The sequence below is a fragment of the Triturus cristatus genome, chromosome 8 (assembly GCF_964204655.1).
Source record: "Triturus cristatus chromosome 8, aTriCri1.1, whole genome shotgun sequence".
In the NCBI taxonomy this organism is placed as follows: Eukaryota; Metazoa; Chordata; class Amphibia; order Caudata; family Salamandridae; genus Triturus; species Triturus cristatus.
In genome coordinates this window covers 1,584,298,343-1,584,326,084 of record NC_140591.1, presented here as the reverse complement: position 1 = coordinate 1,584,326,084, position 27,742 = coordinate 1,584,298,343, and the positions used below count along the sequence as shown (strand labels likewise).

General features: G+C 45.4%; 1 protein-coding gene across 3 annotated transcripts in view; it reads left to right on the top strand.

The window, feature by feature from the left end:
• Positions 1–26,839, top strand: part of FHIP1B (FHF complex subunit HOOK interacting protein 1B) — a 486,169-nt gene extending 459,330 nt beyond the window's left edge. For 2 of the 3 annotated variants that reach the window (XM_085623509.1, XM_085623511.1), the window contains exons 10-12: positions 1,001–1,179; positions 2,883–3,045; positions 20,911–23,482. In XM_085623509.1, the coding sequence (XP_085479635.1) occupies positions 1,001–1,179; positions 2,883–3,045; positions 20,911–21,206 (638 nt within the window). In that variant the 3' untranslated portion in view covers positions 21,207–23,482. Of the gene's footprint in view, positions 1–1,000; positions 1,180–2,882; positions 3,046–20,910 lie in introns of all 3 variants that reach the window. The other variant, XM_085623510.1, reaches the window with a different exon arrangement.
• Positions 26,840–27,742: the final 903 nt, after the last annotated feature.

Sequence of the window (27,742 nt, the reverse complement as noted above, 5' to 3'; positions counted from 1 at the left end):
TCCATCTTTCCCTGCTTGCGAAAAACAATCTGAGGATGGAGCCGAAGCCCATGCGCAATACGATCCAAAGGAGGAGTCACAGACCTCGTGACTTCCAAAGACTTTCCAAGAGGAAAAACAACTACAAACATCCGGGCACAACACCAGATGGCGATCTATGCACAGTGTGTAGATCTGCAGCTCTACATGCCAAGAACAGATGCATACTGGTAAGTAGCATTTGCCTTCCTTGTGGCTCGGAAGAATGGTCTTGTTCCTCCTCAACATTTGGGACATTAGCAGCACCTTATGGCGCTATTTCCAATGGAAGTGGGACTCCTCCCCTTCCTTTCTACTCCAAGGTTTTTGGGACTGGTTGTCCCATGTGGCCAGAAACCACGGTCTTCTTCACATGAAAATAGTTATTACATTGAATTAGTCAACCTTGGCAGTTTTCTGGTCATCAAGCAAGGATTAGGCAGGAAAACAATTGGTTGACAACACATCGAACTGTGGGACGCTCCTTCAACCTACAGAGCCTGTTGGCAGAACCAGTATCTGTCATCAGTTCCAGCTGTTTTCATGCACAAATTAGCAGATGATCGCAGTTTATTCCTCTGTCAACTTTATTACCATCTAAGTGTAGATGATCCTTGAAATAAGTTTAAATAAGATGCCAAGAGATGGTAGTTACCATATTAACACTGCAGTCCGAGGTCAATGGCCCAGTCCTAATAGAGAGAAACCCGCAAAGGTCACCAGGTACTGCAGCCTGTTCATTGATGCAATGCCGGTTTTTAGTTCACATTCAGTATTCTTACTTCTTCATTCTCTCACTGTCTCATGCCTTCCCTCTTATTCACGATCCCTGCTCCGTTAATTGTGCTTTTCGTTGTTGTCCATTGTAGAGCTGTTTCTTGAATTTATGATTAAATATCTGTTTTTATTTCTTCAGTGTATTGCTGGATGTGTTTAATGCTCCCCATTGATTGTGTTTTTTCTCTCTCCTTGGTCTCTAAAGGTCCATTTGTTGCTGTTCTGTTTGCCAAGCTGGAGAACATGATGCAGAACTCTTTGTACGTGAATTTCCTCCTCACTGGAATCCTTGCACAGCTCGCTTGTCACCCCCAACCTCTCCTTCGGTCCTTTTTACTGAACACCAACATGGTCTTCCAGCCGAGTGTCAAATCTCTTATCCAGGTACTGGTAACCCACAGACATGCGCCTTGTTTCTGCTGCTATTGGGCTCCCTGTCGTTAGCCTCACAGAGTTACATTTCCCTTGCTTTTGTGCACTTTTACAATCTGAGCCAGTTACACCAGATACCACTTTTTGTCTAGCTTGATTTAGAATATGTCAATTGAGAATTTAGTTTTTGGGATAGGTGGTGTTGCTTGAGCACAAAACAACAAAGCTCAGTTTTCTACACGTTGCACACTGAATGATTTTGTTTGCTAGTGCTTTGCAGCGGTCTATTTTGCACAGGAATGAGCAGTTTAGTGCTCTTTGTTGTGGGACTTTTTGATTATGTTTGTCTCACATCACCTGTTCTTTCTCTTCTTCTTTATACACAGGTTTATAAATGTTTGCTTTGAGGCGTATATTTTTTGCACTTTTTTCCGAATTATTAACTATAATTGCAAAATTATTATTATTTTTTAATTCAAATATATGTGACTGAGCGGTTCACCTCTTTAACAAAGGGGCAGTGAGCCTTGGTACTTTGTCGCCATTTGAAGTATCTATACTTTCTTCCAGAAGTCACATCAACTTTCACATTAATCATCTTTTGTTGCCTTCATTCTTCTAAAATCAAACTTCTCCAACAGAAGAGTCCTTACCTACTCTGGAGTATGATCTTTTCTAGAGATTCATATAGAACAAAACAGCTTTTTTGAATCTTTCTGTGCAGTTGATAGCTTGATATAGAGAGTATTGCACTGCTCCCAGTTTCCCAAAGGCCGACTGACAAAGGAAACAAAAGGCTTGTTCTAAAAGGGGCAAAGCATGAATTTCTGTTCTTCTCAGTGTCCCAACCTTTAAACTTTCCAGAGTAGCAAAATGGAGTTTGGCATTTGATTTCACAAAATAGTGTTATATCTTGGTTAGGCCTCCCGCATAAATGTTTTTGGGAACTGAAATCTGACCTTTTGCCTTCCATTCCTCTGCTATATTCACTTTTCCTTTTTATGTTTTATTTGCATCAAAGATGATCCTCAGATGGAGAGAGAAAGGGGGGCTTGTGATCCTAATTCTCAATTGGGACCCTCGTCTTTGAATTCATTAATAGCCCCCATGCTCTTGTTAAAGCAGGCATATTTAGAGCTTCATGTCAAAGTGAGGAGCTTGGCTGGCAGTGCTGTGGCGAGGGGTAGGTGGGCATGCTTGGATTTTTTTAAAGCAGTTGTGTCAAAATTATTCCATGATAAGGATGAAGCCTAAGTGAACCATTTCTATCTTTGTTTGGAATTTCTTTTCGAGGCTCAAATAAGATAGTATTTTTTATCTCTGATGTGTTTTGTAGTATAAAAATCAAATGGTAATTGCCCTACATTAAAAATGAGCTTTTAGTCATCAGTTCTTCAAGTTCTTTTTCAAAAGCTATTTTGGCTATTGAAATGTTTTTTGATAAACTGCACTTGGGCAAAGATAGTCTAAAGTTTAGAAACTAAAAGAAGATTCATTTGAGGGACATTTATGATAACAGGTAAGTAACCTCTCATTTTTGATGGTACTAACAGTGTACTGTGAAATGAAGGTAACTTCTGTTTTCAGTGGCTTATGCAGTGTTTAATTGAAAGCATATTTATTATTAGACAATGTAGTGTATGGAAATTGGATGTTTTATAAAATATGTGCTGTGTAAGCAAGCTGATTCACTTCTCTTTCACTCCTTTATGTAGGTCTTGGGATCTGTAAAAAACAAAATTGAAGCATTTGCCGCATCTCAAGAAGATTTCCCCACCTTGCTATTCAAAGCTAAGAAGTACTTGATCGCACGAGGGAAGCTGGATTGGTGCGACTCTCAGAATGTCGTACCCACTTTGCGTCGATCAGAGACTTTAGGTAAGGCCATCACAATTTGCACTAAAGAACTTTTGCAATGGATAAAGGAACCTGTATACAAGACTCCTGGAAAATACCGGTAATCTAAGAGAGGTGTTGGAAACACTGTTGTAACATGAAGGAAATATTAACGGTGCAGTTGTCATTTAAATTGGAGAGTGTGTATATTATTACCTCACTTGATGTGTAGGTAAGTAGTAGGAGCCTTAATATTTTTTCCTTTTTTGGCCAAGCGATCTGACCTAGCCACAATTACTTGTAGGTTTTAGTCCTACATTTTGGATAAATTCAGTATAAAAGCTTAGTAGATGAGATACCTTTCCTGATAACTTGTGTGAGCTCCTTCAGAGTCCCAGCAGCTACCTGACACATGGGGTCTGCCTCATTTGCTGTATTTTCATGTAGCTAACCACGCATCATTTCCAAATTATATTAGCAGCATAGACATAACAGCCCTGTAGACCTCTTTCTTATTGCTCGGGTATATCCTCTTTAATAATTGATGAGCTTAAGGCTAAGGGTGAGAGCGTGTTCCTGCATAAGGTGCTTCTGGCTCACCATCCCCAGCTTTCACGTCCAATATATTGAGATTGATCATAAGCCAAAGTGGGAATTTACTTAAGGGTTAATAAGAAATGTACTGTAAAGCTCATTTCATGGAGAAAATCCCCTCATGGAGTCCCTCTCCTGACAGTATGGCATGAAGGCTCAGTGCTGGGACGCCCTAGGGTAGCTATGCGCTTTACAAATCCCGATCCAAATCCATATCCAAGGCCAGAGCATCTGAGCCGCACTCACTGTCTGAGCAGAGGGTGTTTTACCACAACACTTTAAAATCTATTGGCACTTACATCAACTCTACGAAATCGACTGCCTTGATATCAATAGTGTAAGTAAATGTGGATTGAAGACTAGTAAATACATACTTCCCTTATATATGTTTACCATGTCAACATACTGTTAGTCGATAAAATGGAGTCAGTATACGTGCATGTCAACATTATTGACTTCAATATATACACCCGTGTATATGATATTTGGGAAAGACCACCAAGTACCCTCCTCAAAACCCAGCTACTACCTGCAAGTATACTCTGCATATTGCTCACACAGCCATTCAAAGACCACATTCCAATTGGGAAGAAGCATACTGTCTTGTAGAGGGAAAATGAAGATCCATTGACCCTTTAATCGAAAGGGATATTCCCTTGTTCACTGGCATAATGTAGTGATAAATAGAAGATTCAGGCTACCCCCATTGACTTCTGTTCAACACAGCCAACCCATGATGGGAAAAAGAAAATTGTAGTTGACATTGTTTACGCCTTAGTAGGTAACTTGGCAGGTCAGGAAATATGAAGAGGTTTAACATCTCAGCCCTGAAGGGAATATGTTACAGAACTGTAACCTGCTCCGCCATTCCCCATCATTGAGCTGGGAGCCTTTGGTTATATATAAAAGCAGGGTACAACTGCTTTCTGAGGTATTTGATCAAGCATTGTAGGTGATTGATACTAGACTTACAATACTTGACCATGTACCTCAAAAAGCAGTTGTTCAGAGTGGTCTTGCAGAAAAAATAACATGTGACTTCTGAATTTGCAGCACGCACAGTTTCACATTCCCATACACCCCAGACTTTGAAAGTACCTACAATTCCTCAAACCTGGGTGTTACTACCAAGTTCAAATTTCACTATTTGGCCTAAAATCTTCTTCCCACATCTTTACAAAGTGCATGGCTCCACTAGCAAGGTTTTTGCCACAATAAGTACTTCCAGTTTTCACATACCTAGACGATTGGCTGGTAAAGGGGAGATCGCAATCCAGAGCAGCACCATCCATTTTCACTTGCTTATAACTATTTCACAAATTAGATCTTAATCTCATTCCAAATCTGAAATAAATTCCGCTCAAGGCTGCTACTATCATGATAGAATCACATCTGCTGCAAATACCCCTCGCGAAATGTTCCATATTGCAAAAACACTCCTGACCCCCTCCTCCCCCCTCAGACATCAGACCATGCCCAACTCCGATGCAACCAGATAGCAGAATTTTTTTCTGCTAAGGTACAAACCATCTATATGTCCTTTCCTCAGGAAAGAGAGCAACAGATGGTACCCCTAATCGACTCAATAAAGGAACAGGACCTGCTGGAGGAATCCCCCCCCCCCCCCCCCCCCCCCTTGACCGAACCTCCTTGCAGAAGATCCTGAATCACCTAAAATCTGGCTCTCCAATAGATCCAGCTCCCCCCACCATTCTAAATAAGTTTGTTGAGACTATTTCTCCGATCATATTAGACTTGATCAATGCCTCTCTTTTTACTTGAAATGTGCCCCCGCTTTGGAAACCGGCGATGGTCAAAGCTCTTTTAAAAAAAACTAGTTTGGACCCGGAAGAATGGGCAAATTATCGACCCATATCTCTGCTGCCGGGTACAAGTAAAATTGCTGAGAAGCATGTGAACTCAGCCCTCTACATTCCTGGGAAAAAACAACCAGCTCCACCCCTCACAGACAGGTTTCAGATCACAGCAGGATACGGAGACCGCACTCCTGTCGGTTGTGGAGGAAACCAGAAAAATCCTTGATGGCAGAGGCTGAGCAGCAATTATTTTGTAAGACCTAAGCGCAGCCTTCGACATGGTTAACCACCCGCTGTTGATTAGGAGACTCAGGGATGTAGGAGTGACAGGTACAGCACTGAAATGGTTGCAGTCCTTCTTGGAAAACAGATTCTTCACAGTCTTTGAGGACGAAATCTCTGAAAAACTGCCCCTTACATGTGGAGTTCCTCAGGGATCCTCACTGAGTCCCACTTTATTTAATATCTACATGAGCTCTCTGGCACAAATAGTCATTCCGTTTGGGGTTCAGATTGTCACTTATGCGGACAACACTCAGTTGGTCATCTCCCTTAATAAAAAGGACAATTCTGGATCGGCATAACTTGTTGCTTAGAAAAAGTCTCCAGATGGATGAATACCTCATGTCTGAAGCTCAATGGGGCAAAGACTGAGCTTATGCTCCTTGGCAACTCTGCCCCCCCTCCCCAATATAGATCCTTTCTGGCCTAACTGTCTGGGCCCTCCCCCTGTCCCAAAAAACACATCAAGAGCCTGGGGGTCTGGCTTGACTGGAACCTTGATTTCAAGGAACAAGCTCGGAAAGTAGCAGCCACCTGCTATGCCTTCTGAGGATGATCAGGAAAATCCTTCCCTTACTACCTTTCACGGCCAGAAGGCTGCTAGTTAAAGCACTGATTTTGTCACAACTTGATTATGCCAACGCTCTATATTTAGGAGCTCCAATTTCTACAACCAAAATATTACAGACCGTCCAAACTGTGCAGCTCAGTTGCTCTTAAATATCCCTAAACGTCTCTCAGCCAAACCTGCTCTTGCCTCTCTGCATTGGCTCCCAATCCAGGAGAGAATTCAGGTTAAGGCTATGTGCATTGCACATAAAGCACTTTCTGGAGAAGGATCCCCGATGATTCGCTCTATGATTCATCCCTACCAACCCAAAAGAGCTTTCAGAACCGAAAGTAAACATCTGGTGACAGTTCCAAAAATCAAACGAATGAGAAGTGAAGGTCGCCATTTTTCATACAATGTTGCCAAGACTTGGAACCACCTCCCTCTCCACACTCGGTCACAATTAAACTATATGAACTTTCGTAAGCAGCTAAAAACTCTCCTTTTCCCCTGATATGTTTTGGACCTCGTATCTGCGTTACTATTAGCGCTGGGATGCCCTCGGGTAACCAGGCGCTCTATAAATGCTACCTCATTCATTCATTAATTCCTACAAAATCACTTCCCTTCCCTAACCATCAAAATTAATATTCTGGGAGCCACTTTCAACACAAAAAAGGAAGGCGTTTTAGTTAGGACGGCTGCATACACCATCTGCAGGGAAAAAAAACGATTCTAGCGAACAAGACAAACAATTGGTCCATGCTTACAGCTCCCTACTGGGAATGATGTCCTCATGCACGCCAATACTACCCTACTGCTGCCAATATATGAGGTCTCTACGGGAGGAATTATAATCATCACGGATAAAATCTCAAGTCATCTATGATGATGACTAGGGACGGCGTGCCGTTAGCCTTAACAGCTGGCCATTAGAGCTGGCTTCCGCTTAATCCAACTAAAAATTCTGCATAGAGCTTATTATACGAGGGCCAAATTGTTCCACATGGGACGAATCGACTCGGCTCTCTGCTTGAAGAGATGTGGACAGAGAGGTTCTCTGAGCCACACACTGTGGGTTGGCCCCAAAATACATGTGTTCTGGGGTAAAACAGGGCACAAGATTTTGGCAATCTTAGAGGTCACACTAGAATGTACCTTGCAAATGATCACCCTGGGCATATAGGGGGAAACGGACACTGGACTGCTCTGTTGTGCAACAACTCCCTAATAGTGGCGAGACGAGATGTGGTCAGAAATTGGGGGCAAGACAAAATCCCATCGGTACATGGCGGGAAGCAAACATGGACTGGTGCATGAGTGCTGAGAATTTAGCATACCAGACGAGGGGATGACCACAAAAATGTGAGTAAATATTGGGGCCCTGGAAAGCCGCTGAAGATGTTGAACCTCCACTGTAGGGTTCAAAATAGGAGGACCCGGCGTAAGGGATGGACATGAAGAATTCACAGGAGGCGGAGGGAGGGCAGGCGACACCCGCGATATTGTGGTTTGTTTGTACTCTATTGCATATGTGTAAAGTGTTACAGAGTACGGTCAATACTGTATGATTACTGGTATGCATCACAGGTTTGTTTACATGTTTTATGTGTTAAATGTGAAACTTAATAAAAATAATTTTTTAAACAAATACGTTCCTCATCAGTTCTCACACGAATGGACAAAGCCATGTTTTATGTGAACAGGCAAGAAGAGACTTTCTTGGAAACTTTATTGAAGGAGTCGCAGTACTTATGGACGTGAGCTACTCCACACGGGATATCACTTAAGTCAGAACATCACCCAAAGTCCAGCAATGAATGGGATGACAAACTCAGAAAATCAGCAGGAGAACTCCCTGAGTGTGAGCTGAATTAACTCAGACTTCTGAACATATTCACTCTGTGCGGAAAACCTGATCTCGACCCCCTTCTCAACAAGAGACAACAAGGAATACCTTTCCTTTGTCAACAGACGATGGCATTCTGGGATGAGGGGAGATGCATTTTTTATGAAATGTTTGCTTACACCTTTTCACCATTTCCCCTTTTTTCGAGGAGAAGATGCCAAAATCAACAGGGAGAGAAGCTACTTCATTCCAGTAGCTCCAGCATGGCCCAGGTAGAACGTATACATGGACCTTCGGCACCTGTCCATCATCTAGTTCCTCTGGGCAATAGCTCATATCTAATGTCCTGACACAGTGTACAAATTCTGCATGCCAAGAGCCTACTTCCAAAGAGTCTGCTAGCCCAAACATCCCAGATGACTGCAGAAAAATGCTTTCTCAAGCAAGAGCGCAGTCCACAAACAAAACATACAAGTCTAAATGGAAACTGTTCTTGGTTTGAATTAAAAGGCTTACATTCACTTCATGCAAAGATTCACCTACTACTCCTATACCTTCTGCAACTAGCAGAATAAGGACTTAAATGTACTGCTGCTGAAGTACATCTAGCTGTGGTTTCCAGATGCCTCTGCTCCATCACTTCGCCATCGCTCCTAATAGGCTAGATGAAACATTTATGAAAGCCCTTTTTAGGGAATTCCCAAAAGTGACAAATCCTCCAGTTCACTGAGAGGTAAACATAGTTCTGTCACAATTGATGAAGAGTTCTTTTGAGCCACTAAATAAAGTAGATTTTAAATGTTTCTTGGAAAGCTTCTGTACTCCTAGCTTAAATGTCAGTCAGAAATATTAGTGAACTAGAGCAGGTGCCTAGGCCTAGCTCCGCAAACTTACTTGTGACTGGTCCTCCAACCAGTACAAGACCCATTCGAAACTGGCTCACTGCCTGGACGCACAAGCCTCTGTCCTTTGGCTCTCTCTATCTTTCACACCTTTTGCTCTTTCTCTCTGTCACACCTTCTTTATGCCTCCTGCTCTCTTTTTCTTTGTATCCCCTGTGTCCTCTGCTCACAGTTTTTTTTCTGCACCTCGCACTCTCGCTATCTCAGTCTCCTTTGGACTCACGTTTTGCTCCCCTGGCAGCCACGCACTCTGCTGCGCAGTCCCGCTGCTTTTGCTCCTTCACCCCTTTTCTTTCCTCTCATTTCCTTGATGTGCCTTTTTCCTCTTTTTGCTCTTTTGTACTGTTCAGCCCTTTAAACTGTCTTTGCCTCTCCAGCTCTTTTGTGCGCTTTTCTGTTTTTTTTAACACTATTTAGCCCTTTTTGTTTCATCCCTTTTGCTTTTTCCGACGCTGTTAATCGTGTGCTCTTTACTGCCCTTGGCCCCCACACCTTTTTCCCGCCTTACCTCGCTCCTCACCTGCTTCTTCTCCCACGTCGTCTTCTCTTCTTCCCAATCTTCTGCTCAGCCACCTTCCCTGTACTCCTTCCCCCTACCAGGTGGCTCAAAGTGTGTAAATTTCCACTGATTTCCATATCTCAAAATACTTTGCTTTCCTCAACTGAAAGACTTTTGTTGCGTTCAATTTAAAATATGTACAATCAAATATGTATCATCTCGGCGATATTGAAACTAGAATATTTAAAAATTTTAATTGAGCACTAAGCCCCTGTGAGCCCATCTGCGCTGCCTTTCAACTTTTCTTATTATTTATGTATATTATATTTTTTGCTGAAAGGAATGTAACTATCATTGAAAGCGGGCACGATTCCAACTGTAACATTTGATTGGTCTGGTTTTACATGCGTTTCGTCAGGGGTAGTAAGCGCTATATAAATATGAAAATAATCAAAAATCTCTTCCAAAGTTTAAAACTTCGCTAAACTAGACATCTTCAGACAATGTTGGTGGGCCGTACAATTCTAATTTTTGTGATCAAAAACGCCTAAACTTTTCCATTCAATCAGTATGCTGCTGGTGCGTCCATGGGAAATACAGGGCTGTTGGCATGAATTGGTGTAACACAATGAAGTGGCAGCAGGCAGTGTGAAGCAGGCAGCACGGGTAGTTACAGCAAGTGCTTCCATGCACAGCTGCTTTTCCGAATAACGTTTCCAGCACACTATGCTTAATTACAGAGTAAAAAGCAAAAATACTTATTTATTTTTCCATGCGCAAGGGTTATGAACACGTCTCATTTAATATCAGGTGAAGATCTAAAACTAACAGACTGGCTTTTCCATGATGGTCCCTGGAAAACAGGCTGCCTATTTATTCATTTAGAAGTGCCATGAGGGATGTCAGTTCACAAAAATGCTAGAAGTAGTAAAAGTTAGATCGTGTACAGTTTTACCCCGATTACATCATAGTTAACCCCTTTCCTTCCCTTATCTCCTCAGCAGCCTCCTTTGATGCACGGCTAAACACTTAAACAGGGTAATATGCAGCATGGCTAAACACTTATAAGGTCCCAAAAGCAAGACCTATTGGCTATGCCAATGCTTGTTAATGTAGCACCACTCATCTTCTTCCTCTTAAGCACATCGAGTGCTTAATTTGTGCTGTTGCCACTGGTGTTCTTTTTTGGGGTCTACAAGTAAGTTTTTTTTGTCAGACTTTTACCCAGAGCAAGAGAGAGAGGGGCAGAAAGAAGGATAAATCGAAGGTGATTAAAGAGCGAGAAAGGAGAGATCAAAAAGAGTCTGGAAGAGTCAGATAAAGAAGCAGGCAGTGGAAGAGAGTAGAAAAAAGAGACATGAGCTGGACTCACAACCAGGCAGCCTTGTTATATGGCAACCACATCAAACGAAACACTCTGGGGCCCTAAAACAATAAACAGTGCAAGCAGGCGAAGATTTTCAGGACAATTTACACGTGGAAGGGGGTCTGAAAGAGAAAGATGCAGGCTGGAGAGACTCTGGGCCATCTTTTGTACATATGTATGTGTATATATACACATACATACATATACACCAGCTTACTTTGGCAAATGGGGCAAATCCTGGACTAATGGAATTACAAAAGTAACGCGCGGGCAGATTAAAAGGCAATGGGAAGTCACACTGAGGACCGCAGCCGGATGTTGGACAAAGGAGCTCTGAAATGGGGCGAAAAACTTTGAGTCTGAGTCACAAAGTGAATTACACGTGTAATGCGTTTCTTGTATGTCTGAGTCATGAGGCCTTTTCTATGAGTGTTTGTGCCTGAGTCACTATGCAGTTTGTTTACGCATTTAAATAGCCATTTAAATAGCCAGACTTGCGTGTGCAACACTGCTTGTGTAATTCTCACTTGCAAAAGCATTTACTGGTGTCAGTCAGTAAATCTAGTCACACACAGAGGTGTAATCCAGTCACAGAGGCGTGAGTGGGAGTTCCAAGGCAGGCAAGTCCTGTAAACTTGTACACACTCCCATAAACACCTCTCCAACTCCTTTACAAGATCTGGAGTAAAACCCTCTCCAGGAAGGGAAGGGGTTGAAACGCCACCAAAACAAGGTGGGGCTCAAGGGAAGAAAAAAACACATCTTCCCGTGGGAAAAAAACCAAGCGCTGGTCACACTCCGCTCCCGGAACCCTGAGCGCGGCGAACGCGCTAATTAACAATCGCGCGCAGGAGACCTACCAAGCCCAGGAGTGGTGCACGCACGCTAGCAGTCTGCTCTTTTTGTAAGCACACACTCATGCTTGTGGCGCGCCCCTGCGTGCTCCCACAAGGTGGATGCCGCCACAAGCACGAGTGTGTGCTTCCAAAAAAGAGCAGAACGACGGCTAAAGGTCCTCCTATGCAGCGCATGCGCGCCTCGTAGGCGAGACCTAAAAACTCACAATTTATTTGTTACTACTGGGAGGCCGACCTTTCCCATAGGGTAACATCGAGTTACTGTACTACATTTAATAAGTGCTAACTTTGTATTGAGAATAGTTAAGAGAGTCATAATTGGTTTCTGATAAATTGTAAGCAAAAACCCTAAAAGGTAAAGACGGATTTTAAGTTGTATATTTCTGAAAATGGCACTTTTAGAAAGTTGCAAAAAGAACACTTGACAGAATGCAGAACAATGTCATGCATTCACCCCAGTACAGAGATCTGGATTCATGCTAACCTGGCTGATGGAGGGTGATGCCCCGAAACTGGTCCGGGGGATGCTTGTTTCCAGTCCAGGGAGGACCTGACTTGACAGTTCGGGCTGGACTGTTGCCATAAGGACTGGGTCAAGACTGATTTGCATATGGTTGGGTTCAACATGGGGTCGCATGGGGAGAAAAAGAATGATGGATTAATCCCAGATCCTTGTGACTGGGGGTGAATGTTTGTATAGTTCAGTATTCCGTCCATCAATTGTTTCTTTTGCACATTTAGAAAGCTGACATGTTCCTTCCCTATATGGTGCCTGAGTGTGTTCATGGGTCACATGACTGGGTGTAGGTAGCAGCAAGTCTTTGTATATTCCTCCAAGACAGCCACTCAATAGAGGGGTTAGGTGTTCCAGGATGTGCCATCACTGGCAGGATAGAGGCAGAGCTGGGCACAGCCCCACTTGTAAGTCTTTAGACTGTGCCCTGCCTTCACACAAAGAACTTCACACTCGTCCATTGTGCCTGCAGCCAAGGTAGAGAGGCAGGAAATTCCAAGCACTATTCCAAGGGAATCTCTAGAAATGTCTACTTCAAGGAAGGCACCAGATATAAAAGTAGGATCCCCAGACCTCTTCTTCAGTTCACATTCTAGACCTGCTAAAATACTCTGAATCCTCACAGCTGTTGTGGCCTGCTGTGTAGTTCAGAGAACTTATTTGCGGCACCTGGAAGAACTGCTCTGCTGCCTGAAGCCTGGCTTGAACCTTCGGAGGCCTGCCGCTCTGTTTCAGCCCTGTTCCACTGCTTGGACTCAGGACTATCAGAATGACTCCAAGGGTTAGTTGGCTGGCCTCCTGATCAGAGCCTTAGGGACAGCAAATGTTCCAACAATCTTGGGCCCATACCTGGAACCAGCCTGAGTGAATCCTGACCCTCTAAGTGGTGTCTCTCCAATTCTGGACCCCTAGAAGTTGTGCTAAATGTGCCCAGATAGCAAGGATCCAAAGCTTAGCACTTAAAACATTTCTGGCTCAAAACTGCCCTGAGAGCCGTGAGGAAACCAAAACCTACCTGCTCGTTGATCCGCCCAAGGTGCATCGCCAGTCGGCCTGACTTTGCTGCAGCTCCCAATATGTTCTTCTCCACAGCAGCAAGTCCTGTTTAGTTGTTCTTTGCAGAAGGGGTATCCGGCCTCATGGAACCCTCTTCGGCTACAGCTCGCACCTTCATCCAACTGGAGCTGGAAGTTTTCAACTTAAAAAAAAGAGACTGGGGGAGGAGCCTAGCGCTTGACCAAGATGGCCGCGTGAGCTTAGAGCTCCCGAGACCCTCGCGCCCTCCGTCGACTATCCTGTCTCTAATCCTGATGGTATGCATGGCACCGTGTTGCTGAGTTGTCAGGGAGGCGATTGATGCTACCCGCGGTCGGATCGCCCATCGGGAACCGGACTTACGACTGGCGGAAGATTGCGGCCTAACTCCCGGGGATGCCAGGGGCTAGAGTGGGCAGGATGCCCGACTCCTAGTTGATCAACAACGGCCTGGCGAGGTGTGAACTGTCAGACGGAGGTCCTCGCACTTTCACTTTCGATTTCGTTCCCTTTGTCTGCCCGGACACTGTAGAGCTCTGAGTGGTTTTATTACCCCAAGGACGCTCGGCGGGCTGCTCACTCCTTATCCCTCTCGCTGAGAGGGAACAGTCTTAACTGCACTGGACTGCCCGGAGTCCATTATGTCGGGCAAAGCAGAAGGGGATCGGCTGAAGACTAAGTCCACCAGGCGGGGAACGTATTCCCAAGTCAACAGTATGGACCGCTACGCCCTCCTGAAAGCATCGCCGAGTGGATCGAGCCAGGCGCCGGATGCCCAGAAGGAGGACTCGCCTGGGACACCGGAGCTCTCCCTACAGGATCTCATGGGCGCGCTCGACGGGATGCAGACCTCGATGGGGAGACAGTTCGAGGCCCTGGCGCATAAGGTGGATGCCATCCTGGTAGATGTCAATCTGATCCGCTCGGACCTGGGCAAGACGAACGAGCGCGTTAAGAACCTGGACCACAAGACCACGGGCCTCACTGATGATGTTGCGGATCTGCAGACCGAGGTTCGGAAGCTGAGGGCCGAGAGTGACCTCGCCGCCCGCCGGCTGGAGGACTTCGAGAGCCGGGCCAGGCGCAACAATGTGCGCGTCATCGGGGTCCCGGAGTCCTCGGATGAGGCTTCGGCGGACCTGCTTGTGGAGGATTTGGTCCTCAATCATCTGAAGCCTAAGGGCCTTGGGAAGTTTTTTGCGGTGGAAAGGGCCCATAGGGTGCCGGGCGGGCGGCCTAAGGCGGGTGCCCCGCCGCGGCCGATTGTCGCCCGGCTCTTTCATTTTCGAGATCGGGACGCTATCCTGCAAGCTTCGAGGGTGACGGGCCCAGTCCCCTTCCAGAATGCGTCGGTGAATTTTTATCCGGACTTCACCCAGCAGGTGCAGAGACAGAGACAGAGCTTCCTGGGGGTGAAGCGGAGACTTCGGGAACTGGATCTGAAGTATGCCATGCTTTTCCCTGCCAGACTACGGGTGGTGCATGAAGATCGGACATTCTTTTTTGACTCTCCTGTTATGGCCGACGAATGGCTGGACGCTTTGCCCCGGAGACGGACGGGGGATGACACAGCCGAGCATGGAGACAGTGGCCGGGATGGACAGGGCTGAGATCTCAGAGCCGGCCTGACTTGATTTGACCATAATTGAAGATTCGAACAGAGTGCAGTAACTGTGGAGGGTTGCGGGAGGACGAGGGGTGCTCTTTTCCTCCCTTAGGGTACTTTTTGTAGATTTTTTGTTTTTGTAGGGCGACAGGCACACTGCAAGTTGGGGGGGCTTTGTAAGCTGCAGCAGGGGTGCAGGGTGGGGGCAGTTTTGGGGATTTTGAGTTTGTTGTTGGGGGGTTTATTTCTGCAAGGCATGATGATTATCCTCAGGGCTGTTCCATGGTGGCTCCTCGGGTGTGGGGTGGGCCTCTTTCCGTTTGAGGATGGGGGGTAGGGGCTTAAGTGTTATAAGCTGGAATGTTAATGGTTTGGGGGATCGCATCAAGAGGGGGATTGTCTTGCAATTTTTGAAACGCTCAATGCCAGATGTTGTCCTGCTGCAGGAGACGCATCTCATAGGTAATATGTGCTATGCCTTGAATAGGAAGGGGTATAAATTCATTGCACACTCGGGATTCTCCTCTGGGTCCAGGGGTGCGGGCATCCTTGTTAGAGCATCGTTGCCTTTTGAGGTGGACTCCACCATTGTTGACGATAGGGGGAGGTTTGTGGCGGTGGCGGGGAGGTGGGAAGGAAGGATTTTGGTTTTGGTTTTGGTTTATGTCCCGCCGGCCCTGCAGGCCTCCACACTTGCCGAACTGGGCAGGGCTTTGCTGACTCTCCCGGGGGGAATGCTGGTAGTGGGAGGGGATTTCAACGCTGTGGGCTCCGGACTGTTGGATAGATACCCGCCCAGGGACACAGGGGGGGCTCAGAAATGGCTTCCAGATTTCCTGGATACGTTTGGTCTGATAGACTGCTGGAGGCTCCGGCACCCCACGCAGAGTCAATACACGTTTCACTCCGGGGCGCATGGTAGCCTCTCCAGGATTGATTACCTGCTCACTCTGGCCGCACATGCCTCGTTGATATCCGAGGCGAGGCACATGGCACGCGGTATCTCTGACCACTCGCCAGTGTGGATCCGGCTGGATCTAGGTCGGGAGGGAGGAGGGAGGGTGGCCCCCATCAACCCATGGTATTTCCGAGACCCCAAGATGCGCAGCGCCCTGGTAAAGACAGTGGATAATTACTTTAAGGACAATCTGGGAACCGTGGACTCGGCGGTGTCGCTGTGGGAAGCCTTTAAGACCGTGCTTCGGGGGGAAGCCCTCTCCCTGGTGGTGGCTGCCAAGAATCGGAGGGATGGCGAGGTGCGGCAAGTAGAGGAGGAGATCGCGGCCCTTGAGGGGGCTATGGAGGAGGAGGTTACAGAGTCCTCACTGCATGAGCTTTGCTTGAAGCAGGCGGAGTATAGGGACCTGGTTACGAACGCCGCTAAGACCCTCAGTAGGGAACAACAGGGCCGCCTGTATGACGTTGGTGATAAGGCAGGGAAACTCCTGGCGTGGTTGGACAGGAAAGAACGGGTCAATAGAGTGGTGCCAGAGTTGACGGGAGAGTGGGGAGAGGCGATCGTGGAACCTGAGGGGATTGTGAAGTGTTTCGCCGAGTATTTTCGTAGGGTTTATTCCTCTGTGTCGGACAGGCCGCCCGAGGACTCGTCTGAGCTCCTCCGTGATATCGAGTTGCCCTGCCTCTCTGACGTAGATAGGGATGATTTGGATGGTGACATAACGGTTGACGAGGTGGCGGGGGCGATTCGCGCGTTAAACTCGGGTAAGGCCTCTGGACCGAATGGACTGCCGATCGACCTGTATAAACTGTTCCCGGATAGGGTCGCCCCTCACCTGCGCGCCATGTTTTTGGAAGCGCGGGGGGATGGGATCCTTCCGTTGGATCAGCGGCTCGCGTCGATCGTGGTAATACATAAAGAGGGTAAACCCCGAGATAGGTGCGCCTCCTATCGGCCCATTTCACTCCTCAACGCTGAGCCGAAAATTCTGGCCAAACTCCTGGCTACCCGTTTGAGTAGGGTGCTTGGCGACTTGGTCCACCCGGATCAGTCTGGCTTTATCCCGCACCGAAACACAGCATTAAACCTTAGGCGTCTTCATGGCGTCATCGCCAGGGCGGGCACGCTGCGTGAACCGGCTATTGTGGCATCTCTTGATGCCACGATGGCCTTTGACACGGTGGAGTGGGCATACTTATGGGCCGTGCTGGCCAAGTTTGGTTTCGGTCGCGGTTTTGTGAGTTGGGTTCGGTTGCTGTACGAGGGGCCACTAGCGAATGTTGTGGTGAATGGTCGGGCATCTACTCCGTTTCAGCTTGGTAGGGGTACTCGGCAGGGTTGCCCCCTGTCGCCTCTGTTGTTCGCCCTCGCCCTTGAACCGTTGGCTGCGTGGATACGTTGGCACCCGGATATACGGGGCCTTCGGTGGTCGCCTGATCACGAGGACCGTATTTCGCTTTATGCCGATGATATCCTACTGTATCTTGCCTCACCTAAGAAGTCACTTATAGTGGTCTGTGACGTACTCGCATCGTTCGGTAGGAACTCGGGGCTTGTGATTAATTGGGGCAAATCGTACTTGTACGTTCTTAGTGGAGAGGTCCCACCGATCCCTAGAACATGTTCGATACAGGTTGCAGGGTTTCGTGTATTTGGGGATTTTTATATCCATGGATCCTGCTGTGCGCTATGAGAGGAATCTGCTCCCCCCCTTGGCGCGCTTGAGGCGAGATGTTGAAGGTTGGCGGAGGCTGCCGCTCTCCCTGGTTGGGCGTGCGGCCCTGTTTAAAATGATGTCTCTTCCCCGCTTCCTCTATGCCCTCCAGAACACCTTGGACTGGGTACCGGCCAAATACTTTCGGGAGGTCGAAGGCCTCCAACGGACGTTGCTGTGGGATGGGCGGCCGCGCATAGCTATTTCAAAGTTGACGCTCCCATGGTACGATGGGGGCATTGCGCTCCCAGACATCCGACGGTACTATTGGGCCACGCAGCTGATCGCGATCAACCATGGGTTTTATGGCCCTGCCCTCAGCCCTGGGTATGCCCTGGATAGGTGGCTGCTTCGTGGCGGCAACTACTACAGGGCGTTGTATTCGCGGTCCTTAGATTCGTCCCTCACGGGGCCCACAGGTGTGGCGGTGCGTGTATGGAAGATGGCGACTGATTCGTTGGGCTGGAAGGATAGGCTCACCCTCGCTACCCCATTGTTTGAATCGGAGAGATTGGGAAGACTCTGGCATACGAAGGGCTTTGATAAGTGGGACCTGATAGGTATATCCAAGGTGGGAGATGTGCTGCATAAGGGGAGGGTGAAGTCCTTCGAGGAGTTGCAGACTGAGTATGAGCTAGGGCCCTCAGAGTATTTCAGGTATATCCAGCTGCGTCACGCCCTCCGATCAGTCCTCGTGGAGGGTGAGAAGGTGCCGGAGTCCTCTCCCCTTGAGGACCGAGTCCTTGATGGTCATATGCCCGAGAGCACGATCTCGCTCATATATAAGAAGTTGATTAACGTCCGGGCAGATATGCTTTTGGGGCTGAGAGAACAGTGGACTAGGGATGGCCTTGAGTTGGATAATGAGGACTGGCAGTCAGCGGTTTCTTCTCCTAAGGAGGTTGCGATCCCGTCGCGTCTGAGGCTGGTGCAGCTTAAAATACTGCACCGGGTGTATGTGACGGGGCCAAGGCTGGTCCACATGGGATTCTCGGAGGATGGCCTGTGCAGAAGGGGATGTGGTATGGTGGGTACTTTCCTGCACATCATTTGGGAATGTGGTGTCATTGTGGAGTTCTGGAGGAGAGTCCATGCAGTTATGGGGGAGGTGACGGGCACTGCGGTACAGCCGGAGGCGCGGTGTTGCCTCCTGAACGTCTGGGGGCCCACTGACCTCGATGAGGCGCAGACCCAATGGGTGACTCTGGGTAACATGGTAGCTAAAAGGGATATCGCGCGATTGTGGGGCTCCTCGGGACCCCCTACACTGACCGCGTGGAAGGAGAACATGGACTGGAGCATGTTTAGGGAGAAGACGGTCTACTGCTCTAGAGGTCGCCCCCGGAAGTGGCACGCCATCTGGGGGCGGTGGAACCAATACAGGGGGGGAATATGTCTTGCCCCGGATCTGGAACCTCCCGAGGAACAGCTTTCCCCCTGACCTACTTTCCAGCACAGTTTGATTTTAGGAACCGTTTTGGGCCTCTGCTGTCCCCCTTCTTCCTCCGTACACAGTCTTGTAACTAGTAGATGAGTGGGGTCCGGCCTCCCCTGGGGGCTTTCGCCATGGGCTTTCAATGTTTTGCCTTGCTGGGGTTTGTTGTGAGTTTTTTCTGTGTTTATTTAAAATTGGACCTTTGCATTACTCTTTGAACTGTATTGGGGACACATCATTGTATCTAACTCTCAATGCTGCCGAACCTTCGGGCTGTCGGCTGAATAGCTGTGTCCTGAATTTTGAAATAAAGGTTTTCAAAAAAAAAAAAAAAAAAAAAAAAAAGACTAATTTCGGCCATGGAAATCTTCACCGTGACTTCGTCCAGCAGCTTCCTGACGACAATGTCTCCTCCTCAAACACTGCCAGTAGCCTTGCCCCGCCGAACTTTACCTCCTCAGACAATCTTTGCTGAAATTTCTTCTAAGTCCGAAGGTAAGCGGTGACTAGGCCTTATCCACTTTTTGTATCCGGCCTGCTCTCCATCACTGTAGGCCATATTTTTAGACTTCAACTTGGTCTTGCATGATTAGATGTTCACTGTTGGTGCTTTGATCGTTTGGGCAGTCGTTTTTACCTTAAGCTTTAAAAATTTGTAATTCTGGTTCTACTGATTGGATTTTTTTCGCTTTGGTGTCAAATAATTTATAAAAAATGTACTCGATTTTTCTTGTGTTGTTTTCACTTTATTGCTGTTTGTGTTCTTCATAAATACTTTACACATTGCCTCTAAGTTAAGCCTGACCGCTTTGGTTCCAAACTACCAGAGGATTAAGCACAGGGTAATTTAGTAACTTTAGTGGGTCACCCTGACAAGGATTGTGGCTATTGATTGAGCAGAGTTAACACCCCAGTCGACCAACAACCCAATGTCTCACAAAGTTCTTCAAACGGTAGTATATCTCCTGTTTTAATAATGCCCAAGAGATATCATTTACGGAGGCCGCAGAGTCTACTTAGGTTGATCAGAATCCCTCATTGACACTATAAAGTTCCCTCCAGTGTCCATGCATAGTAATCGCCCAATTGTTGGTCAAAAGGAATGCATTGCTTTGGTATGCATATTCTCACTCCTGGATCATCATCAGCAGCTTTGCAAACTAGTAATAGAGCTTAGGGTCTGGTAGGGCTATGTCCCCATTATGCTGCCTCTTTATCAGGTTAGACAGTGCAATCCTCGAGGGGCCCTGATCCCAAAGCGACCATCGTGTCACTGTGTTAACCAGCTGGATGAAACTGTCGGGTACCGCATATGGCGTATTTTGCAGCACATAAAAGGATATTCCTCAATATGATCATTTTATAAAGAGTTGCCTTCCCCAAGAGTGATAACGGTAGCTTTCACCAGTGTCCCATGTCAGTTTTATGGACCGTAAGGATTTTCTTTACATTCTGTTGCATAAACTCCTTGGATCTCTAGTAATAAACATCCCTAGGTACCTGAATCCCTCTGTTGTCCTCTGTATTGGTCATGACCAGTCCTCTGCGGGGCAGTGGTGGCAGGGGGGGCCATTCTGAGACTCAGTAGGCACCTGATTTATTCCAATTAATGTTAATCCAGTGTAGCTGCAGATATCCATAAGGTTACTAGGATCCTGGGTATAGAGTGCAGGGGATCTGCCAAGTATAACAGAATGTCATCTGTATAGAGATTATATCTTCTTAATCTGGGGCCCATCAAATACTCTGGACCAGGACATCGTACCCCACAGATTCTGATAAATGCATCAAACCATGGTCAGATTTTTACAATGCCATATAATTTATAAGGCCCTGCGCATAGGTTTATGGATGAATTTTGTAATTTATTTGCTCTGAGTAACAAGGTAAAACTGTAAAAATGGTTTATTTCTCTCTTGTGTCCTGCAGTTAAAAGTCGGAAGCCATCCATTGGAGAGCTCATCCTGCGCCATACCAACAGCCCGACTAGAGCACGGCAGGCTGCCCAACTTGCTTTCCAACACATGAGGGAAGGGCAGGTTTTGCATGCCCTATCGGGAACGTCCATCTTTAAGAGTTCGGCTGAGAAACAGAATGAGGCGCTGAGGGTGAAGAATGCAGTGTACTGTGCAGTCATCTTTGTGGAATTTCTGAAGGAGCTGGCAGCCATTGCACAGGAGCATGCGGTGACGTCACCATTTCTACTGGAATCAATGGAGGAGTGACATGCTGAGTACAACTGAGTGCACAAAACCATAGAGGCCTGAAGCCTCCTGGTGGATCTACTGCGTTCTGTGGAGCAGTGACTGTTCAGTGGGTGAGGCGCATTGGAGTATAGGTCGGCCAACCAAGGGAAAGGCATGGTCCATTTAGGAGGTCTGAGAGCACTGGAGCCTGTGGTCACTTCATGCCTCATAACACACATGTAAGAGTGTCTTTCTGATAAGGTGGGAAGCACTTGACTGTGCAGCCTTGCCGTCACCATGCCTTTGTTGTCCTCAAGCGGTGATTGTCTAATACAAAAGAGTGACTTGCCACCAATGTCCACATTTTGTGTTTCTCCATGACACAGTGACAGACTGAGAGAGCATAAAATAGGTCCCTTGAGTTTGCATTATGTTTGTTAAAAAAGTGACTCTGTTGGGGAGAGAACAAAATTGACTTGTACATTGGAACAGGCCTTTGCCCTGCTGTACTCATGTTCTGTAGTAACAGATGCAGCGGAAGAGTAAGGAGGAAAGCCCGGGACATCAGCTACTATCAGCTCATTTTAAACAAGACCATCTCCCTTGCAGAATGAATGGAAAGAAGTCACTGTCGCTGTAGCGGTCTGTCGCTATAGTGCAAGAGCAATGCAATCTACCTACTGCAACGTCAGCAAACACATATCTGCGCAGAGACACCATCTCTGCTACCCTTGGCTATGTCATTGTGGGATGATCATGATTTCTTCAGAAGTATGCTTTCAGAAAGAACCCCTCTTCTAGGAGGTCATCATTGGTGGTGGCGGAGGAGGGGCTCGTTATATAAATAACTCTCTTATACCACTGAATGTGCATTTATAATGTGGGTGGCACTGTTGGAAGCAACAGATTACCCCACACACCCACCAGTTTGCCATCTTTTCTCAAGAGTCGTCTTGCGTTGAGTATTCCTTAGAGCTGTGAGCGACGAAAGTGCAGCTCTTTCCTTCACCAAACTTGGTTGAGCTAAGAAAACCACACAGCGCTCAGCTGCCATGCAAACCCAAAAAGCCACTGGGCCTCAGTGCTCTGGTTTTTTTTTTTTACAACTGGAAAACACTACAGCGGCGCCCTGCATTTACACTTCTTGTGTGTAAATAGACATTTGGGACCTACATTTTATGATGAATGAGGGTGGGCGGGATATTTTATAATTTATTTAAGAATGAATGTTTTATTAAGAAAGTGTTATTGTTCGCTGTTGCTGCATTTGTAAATGGTTTCATATGTACATAGATATACTTTATAAATCTGGTCGGCCCGCTTGGTCAACAGAACAGATTTAAGTGCCCCTCATGGGCAGGGATTGACACCAAGTAACCATGGAAACTGTCAGATCAATATCTTACAGACAGACCTCTTATGCACATAGGGTTACATAACACATTTTATGTTCACATCATATAATCTCCTGCCTTCAGCCAGCAGGGTGTTGCTCAATGTTTTTAATCGGCAAATTGTATTCATCCTTACCCCTCCATTTTCCACCAACTCTGTCCAGAAAATGTATGCTAAGTCTAAGAAGTACATTGTCACTTTATTGTTGTCCAGAGAAGGTTGTTGTTATATCTAATTTCACCCTACAAAAGCCATTAGTGGTTATCTGTAACTGTTTTTAGAATTTCCATCTCAGTGTGATAATATATCTTAGTTGGGACACCTTTGCCTATATAGTAAATCCATACGTGTGCTGTAAGCTCAATGCGTCCTCACAGAGGCGGCAGTATATGTTTACTCTTCCCACCTACCTAACACATAGTGGCCCTCCGCCAAGACACCAGCATTCAGAAACCTGTAGTACAATGGTTTGTCTCTTTTGAAATGACCAGAACACTTTAGACCATTTTAGTGCCAAGCATTATACTTTCTAGCGTAGTCATTCAGGCACTGCCCATTTCCCCTCTTTGTGTTTTTTTAATCTGTAAGCCTTCTCTAAATTCATTGGAAGCCCCAGTATATTATGTTAGAGTTAGAAAGATTACATCAGATTTATTTATATTGCGACCCAATGTCTACAACCTCTAAAGATACATTTTGAGAATGTCTTCGTCAACAGTACTCTGTGTCAATGTTAAATATGTTCCCTTTGGTTCAAAACAGTAGAGTACACATGAAAAGCGTGTGATGTAAAACCAGTAGACCTCAAAATATATAGAGGAGCTTTTCATTCACCAGGTTGAAACTAGCATTTTGTTCCTTGAAAGATGTTTGTTTTAATTGTGCCTTGAAGTACCTTTCTGCAAGATAAAACCCCAACCAAAAAACACAGTGCAGTTTCAAATATAAGGCGGTCAGCCAATCAAAAGAGCAAAATAATGCTTGGTGCATTAAAATGTATTGGACATTGTTTTTGAACAGTAGCTCTGGGACATCTATTCCGCACTCTTTACTGCCCTACTGTGTGTAAAGCATTTTCTTCAAGAAGAAATGTCCCCACATGTACCAACATGCAGGTGTGGGGAGCGGGTGTTTCAGTGCACTGAGTTACAAGAGTACAGCATATCTGATCAAAATACTAAAGAAATAATTACATTTTAAAACATGTTAGATATGTAGTCATTTGTGACAACAAAAGGAAAATCTAAATGCCATGCTATTGTCACGGACATCCAGCAATGTGAATTTGATAACAACCTTCGAAAATTCACTGCCGTGGTACTTCTGAGGGTGTTTCAGAAGGTCACTGGAAATGCTCTTCTATGAGTCATTTACTACTGCCCATTGTCATGCTGCTCTTTCCTCGTAACATCTTATACCTGTACGTAGATGGAGGTATTTGCCCCAGCCACACAATATTAGATGGGTTTAATATGTGAATGCAATGTACTGATATATTAAAGAAGAGAAGTGTGCTTACCTGTAACAATATTTCTCCAGCAAGGGAGCCAACCTATATTCACAAATGTAGAATTTCCGCCAGTTGACTGAACCACGGAAACACGACAAGCAATATACCTATATTTTTGACTCGTTTTCTCCCTTTTTCATTTTTCTGGGAGTTCATCAATTCAAAATATACAAAAGAGTGCATCAGAAAAGAAGCTTTAATGGGACTTACGTAGGGCTACAAACACCAGACCTAATTTAGCCACTATACAGCATCTCTTTTTCCGCACGTAAACCAGCCAAAGAAATATTTAATATGAGAGGGCCACAAAGAATGGTTGATAATTTATGAATCTGGGAAGGATCCCTAGCAGGAGAACTATTGTTTCAGTTAAATATTTTTTCATTCTGCAGCAAGGGATCATTGCCAGATTCAAAACCTTCAAAATAAAATCCCTAACCGTATCAGCGTCCATGGGAGGGTATAGGGAGGGTCTGTTTGGAAAACGTTGTGAGGGATGCCTGAGTGACTTGGTCATCTGTAGTACCTTCCAAATCTAAGCAATAATGAGCACATACAGAAAGTAAAGTCCTCCTAGGTGTTGCTTTGCAGGTCTCATGAAAAGGCACATTGCAAAAAAGGCTGTATTTTCTTTACACCTGGAGGTCCCTGGGCTCACCGGAGATGGACTGTTTAGAGAGGCACAGCTGAATGTGTCCCACAGTCTACCTAGAGATGGTTTGTTTTGAGAGGCACCGTTCAGTGTGTCCTACAGTCCACCTAGAGATGGTCTGTTTAGAGAGGCACAGCTGAATGTGTCCCACAGTCTACCTAGAGATGGTTTGTTTCGAGAGGCACCGTTGAATGTGTCCTACAGTCCAACTAGAGATGGTCTGTGTAGAGAGGCACAGCTGAATGTGTCCCACAGTCCACCTAGAGATGGTTTACTTAGAAAGTGGCCTCCAATCCTAGTCAGTCTGGAAGACTGAGGGTCTTATCTAGAGTTTGTGGACGGGAGACTCCATCTTAAATGTAGTAGATATCCCAGGCACGGTATTACAAGTGCCACAAGCTACAGTGCACTTGCAGTACAGCAGCCAGAATAGGTGCTACGTTTTTGACAAAGTATCCCATCTGCCAAGCTTCAAATAATGCACAAGCATCCTCTCCACACAACTTTCTTTTTTAGGTCCCACCTGACCCAGCGCATGCGCTGGTCTGGCGAGACATTTTGTGAGGGCTCCAAAAAGTGCTGCCAGGCCAGCCTAGAGCTACAGCGATTACTTTCGCGGCCGCACGGCCTCTTTGATGTTTGATCGCGATCACTTTCGTGGCCGCACGACCACTTTGATGTTCTCCGTGAGGCTTCAATAGATTGCAGCAGTTAAAACAAGCATTGGCATAGCCAATAGGTCTAGCTTTTGGGACCTTATAAGTGTTTAGTTATGCAACTGTTGCATGGATAAACACTTATAAGGTCCCAAAGGCGAGACCTATTGGCTATGCCAATGCTTGTTTAAGTTTCTGTTTTCAAAAAATCTAGATTAACTTCAGTGTGCTAGAATGTCAAATGTTGTAATAAATAGGAGCTGGGGTAAAGTTATAGGGATTTGATAGATAAATTAACATTATATTCCATTACACTAAGGATATATTTTCAGGACGCTTTTCCAGATATCTTCATATTTGCTTGTTTGGCACGTATATTTTGCATAGCATAATTCTTTGTACCCAGCAGTGTATATTCAGTGTAATTTTAATTTTCCAGTTTGGTACAAATGAATCTCTAACCCATCATCAGTGATTTCACGACCCAAGCCATTTTCCCTTTGTGGAAGTTCTCCACTTCTGGGATGTTGTCAAGCAGCAACATTCCAATACTAATGTCAATTCATATCTGCCATCCAAATATATTCTCTCAATCGCAATCCCCCAATATACATTTTGCTCCTCGGAAAGAAATTAAGATACATTAATCCTCATTCGATGCTAGCCACATCTCCAGCAGGTGTACACATCTGTCAGTTGTAGTTTTGCATGTTTCATAGGCGTGAAATACAATCACCAAGGAACTCTCTGTTGGATTCAGAACCTATAACTTGCAGATAAGATCTGTATTTGGATCATGAATTATGTGAAACTTCATCATGAATCTCCTGACTCCAGTCTGTGTTTTTCAAGCAATTGCTCTGACTCTTGGTGTTGAATCAGTTTTTATGCATAGCTGAATACCTGTCCAGATTCCCTTCTTTGCATAACCATTATTTAGCAGTCTATTCGGAGCATCTGTACTAATTGCTAGAGATGCTATTTCTTGCAAACATTGATTATTTAGAATTTTCCCCTGTCTTGTTAAGATAAGCCAAAGTCTCTAAATATTCTCTCAAAAGGGACCATAGCCTGTCACTCCATATGTGTCGAATAATGTAGAGGCCAGCTGCTTTTCATTTAACCTATTGTAGCACCGGCTATTATATTTTGTGTGTGGGTTGCCCTGCATATAAGCAAATATGCTGATGTCTAGATGTACGTCATATTTCCTATCCAGTGTCCTTACCAGACAACTGGTAATATTTAGAGGATTTCTCACTTTTACCTGTCCTTCTTCTTGTTTTGAGCACACTGGGTTTGTGTACGTACCTAGTGAGGGCTTTCTAGGAAACCCGTATTAATTGACGACTTAAGCCGTTACAGTATAAAAGCTTGATGATATTTTTCCAACCATGGCAATCCAAATCCTCCTTTGGGTGTAGGAAGCTTACCTTTACGCTAAACTGATGTCAAAAAAGATTTTCTACTTGTTTGTACCTAGAGGGCATATATGTAACTGCTAATTATTATCAATATCTAAGAATCTTGGACATATTGATCTGTTGTTTGACCAGTGTGTCTGAATTTAGTTCATCTATTTTTGTTGTATCCATCGGGATCCAAAAACCTATCTTGCTTCCACAAGATCCAGAATCTTTCCACATGGTCTCTAAAAAGTGCTTCTCTAGCAACAGATATTTGTAATGAGAAAAAACATAGAAGTGGCGTTTAACGGTAACATAGAGATGAAGGTATTACTCTATGTTGATTACATGATACTAGCTTTGTCCGAATTAGATGGCAGTCTACCATGTCTGATGAATGTCATCAGTAACTTTGGTACAGTTTCAGAATATAAAGGTTATTGGGAAAGCTCTAGTGCTTCTTTATTACCAAGGTTCAAGAGCAAAGGCAAATAAGGGCGAAATGGGTAATCCATGTTTTGTTCTTTAAAAAGTATCATCTGTTTAGAAAGGATTTCATTTATACCTTTTGTAGGGGTCCTACCTTGATATAGAGTAGATATTGCATTTCTAAAGTTGTCTCCCAAGTTCATAGCCTCTGGAGTTTTTAAGAGAAAGTCGAATTCTCTCTTTGTCACCAACTATGCTTAGGAGTACATATTGTGTTTCCTTGTCCCTGGGGCAGCACATGGTTATTTCTTCTCTCTCTTTTATTACTATATCCATTTTGGCCTTTAGTAACAATGCTTTTGATTACTCCAGCTAGCCTCCTTGTCCATATCTTAGTTAAAAACTAGAGAGACTGGTCTGTAATTCTTGTAATGTAGTTTGTCTACTGTACTGTGTGTTTGGGAATATCTATGACAGTGAACAATTTAAAGCTGTCTGAAAAACATTTAGGAGTAATTTTAGTATGG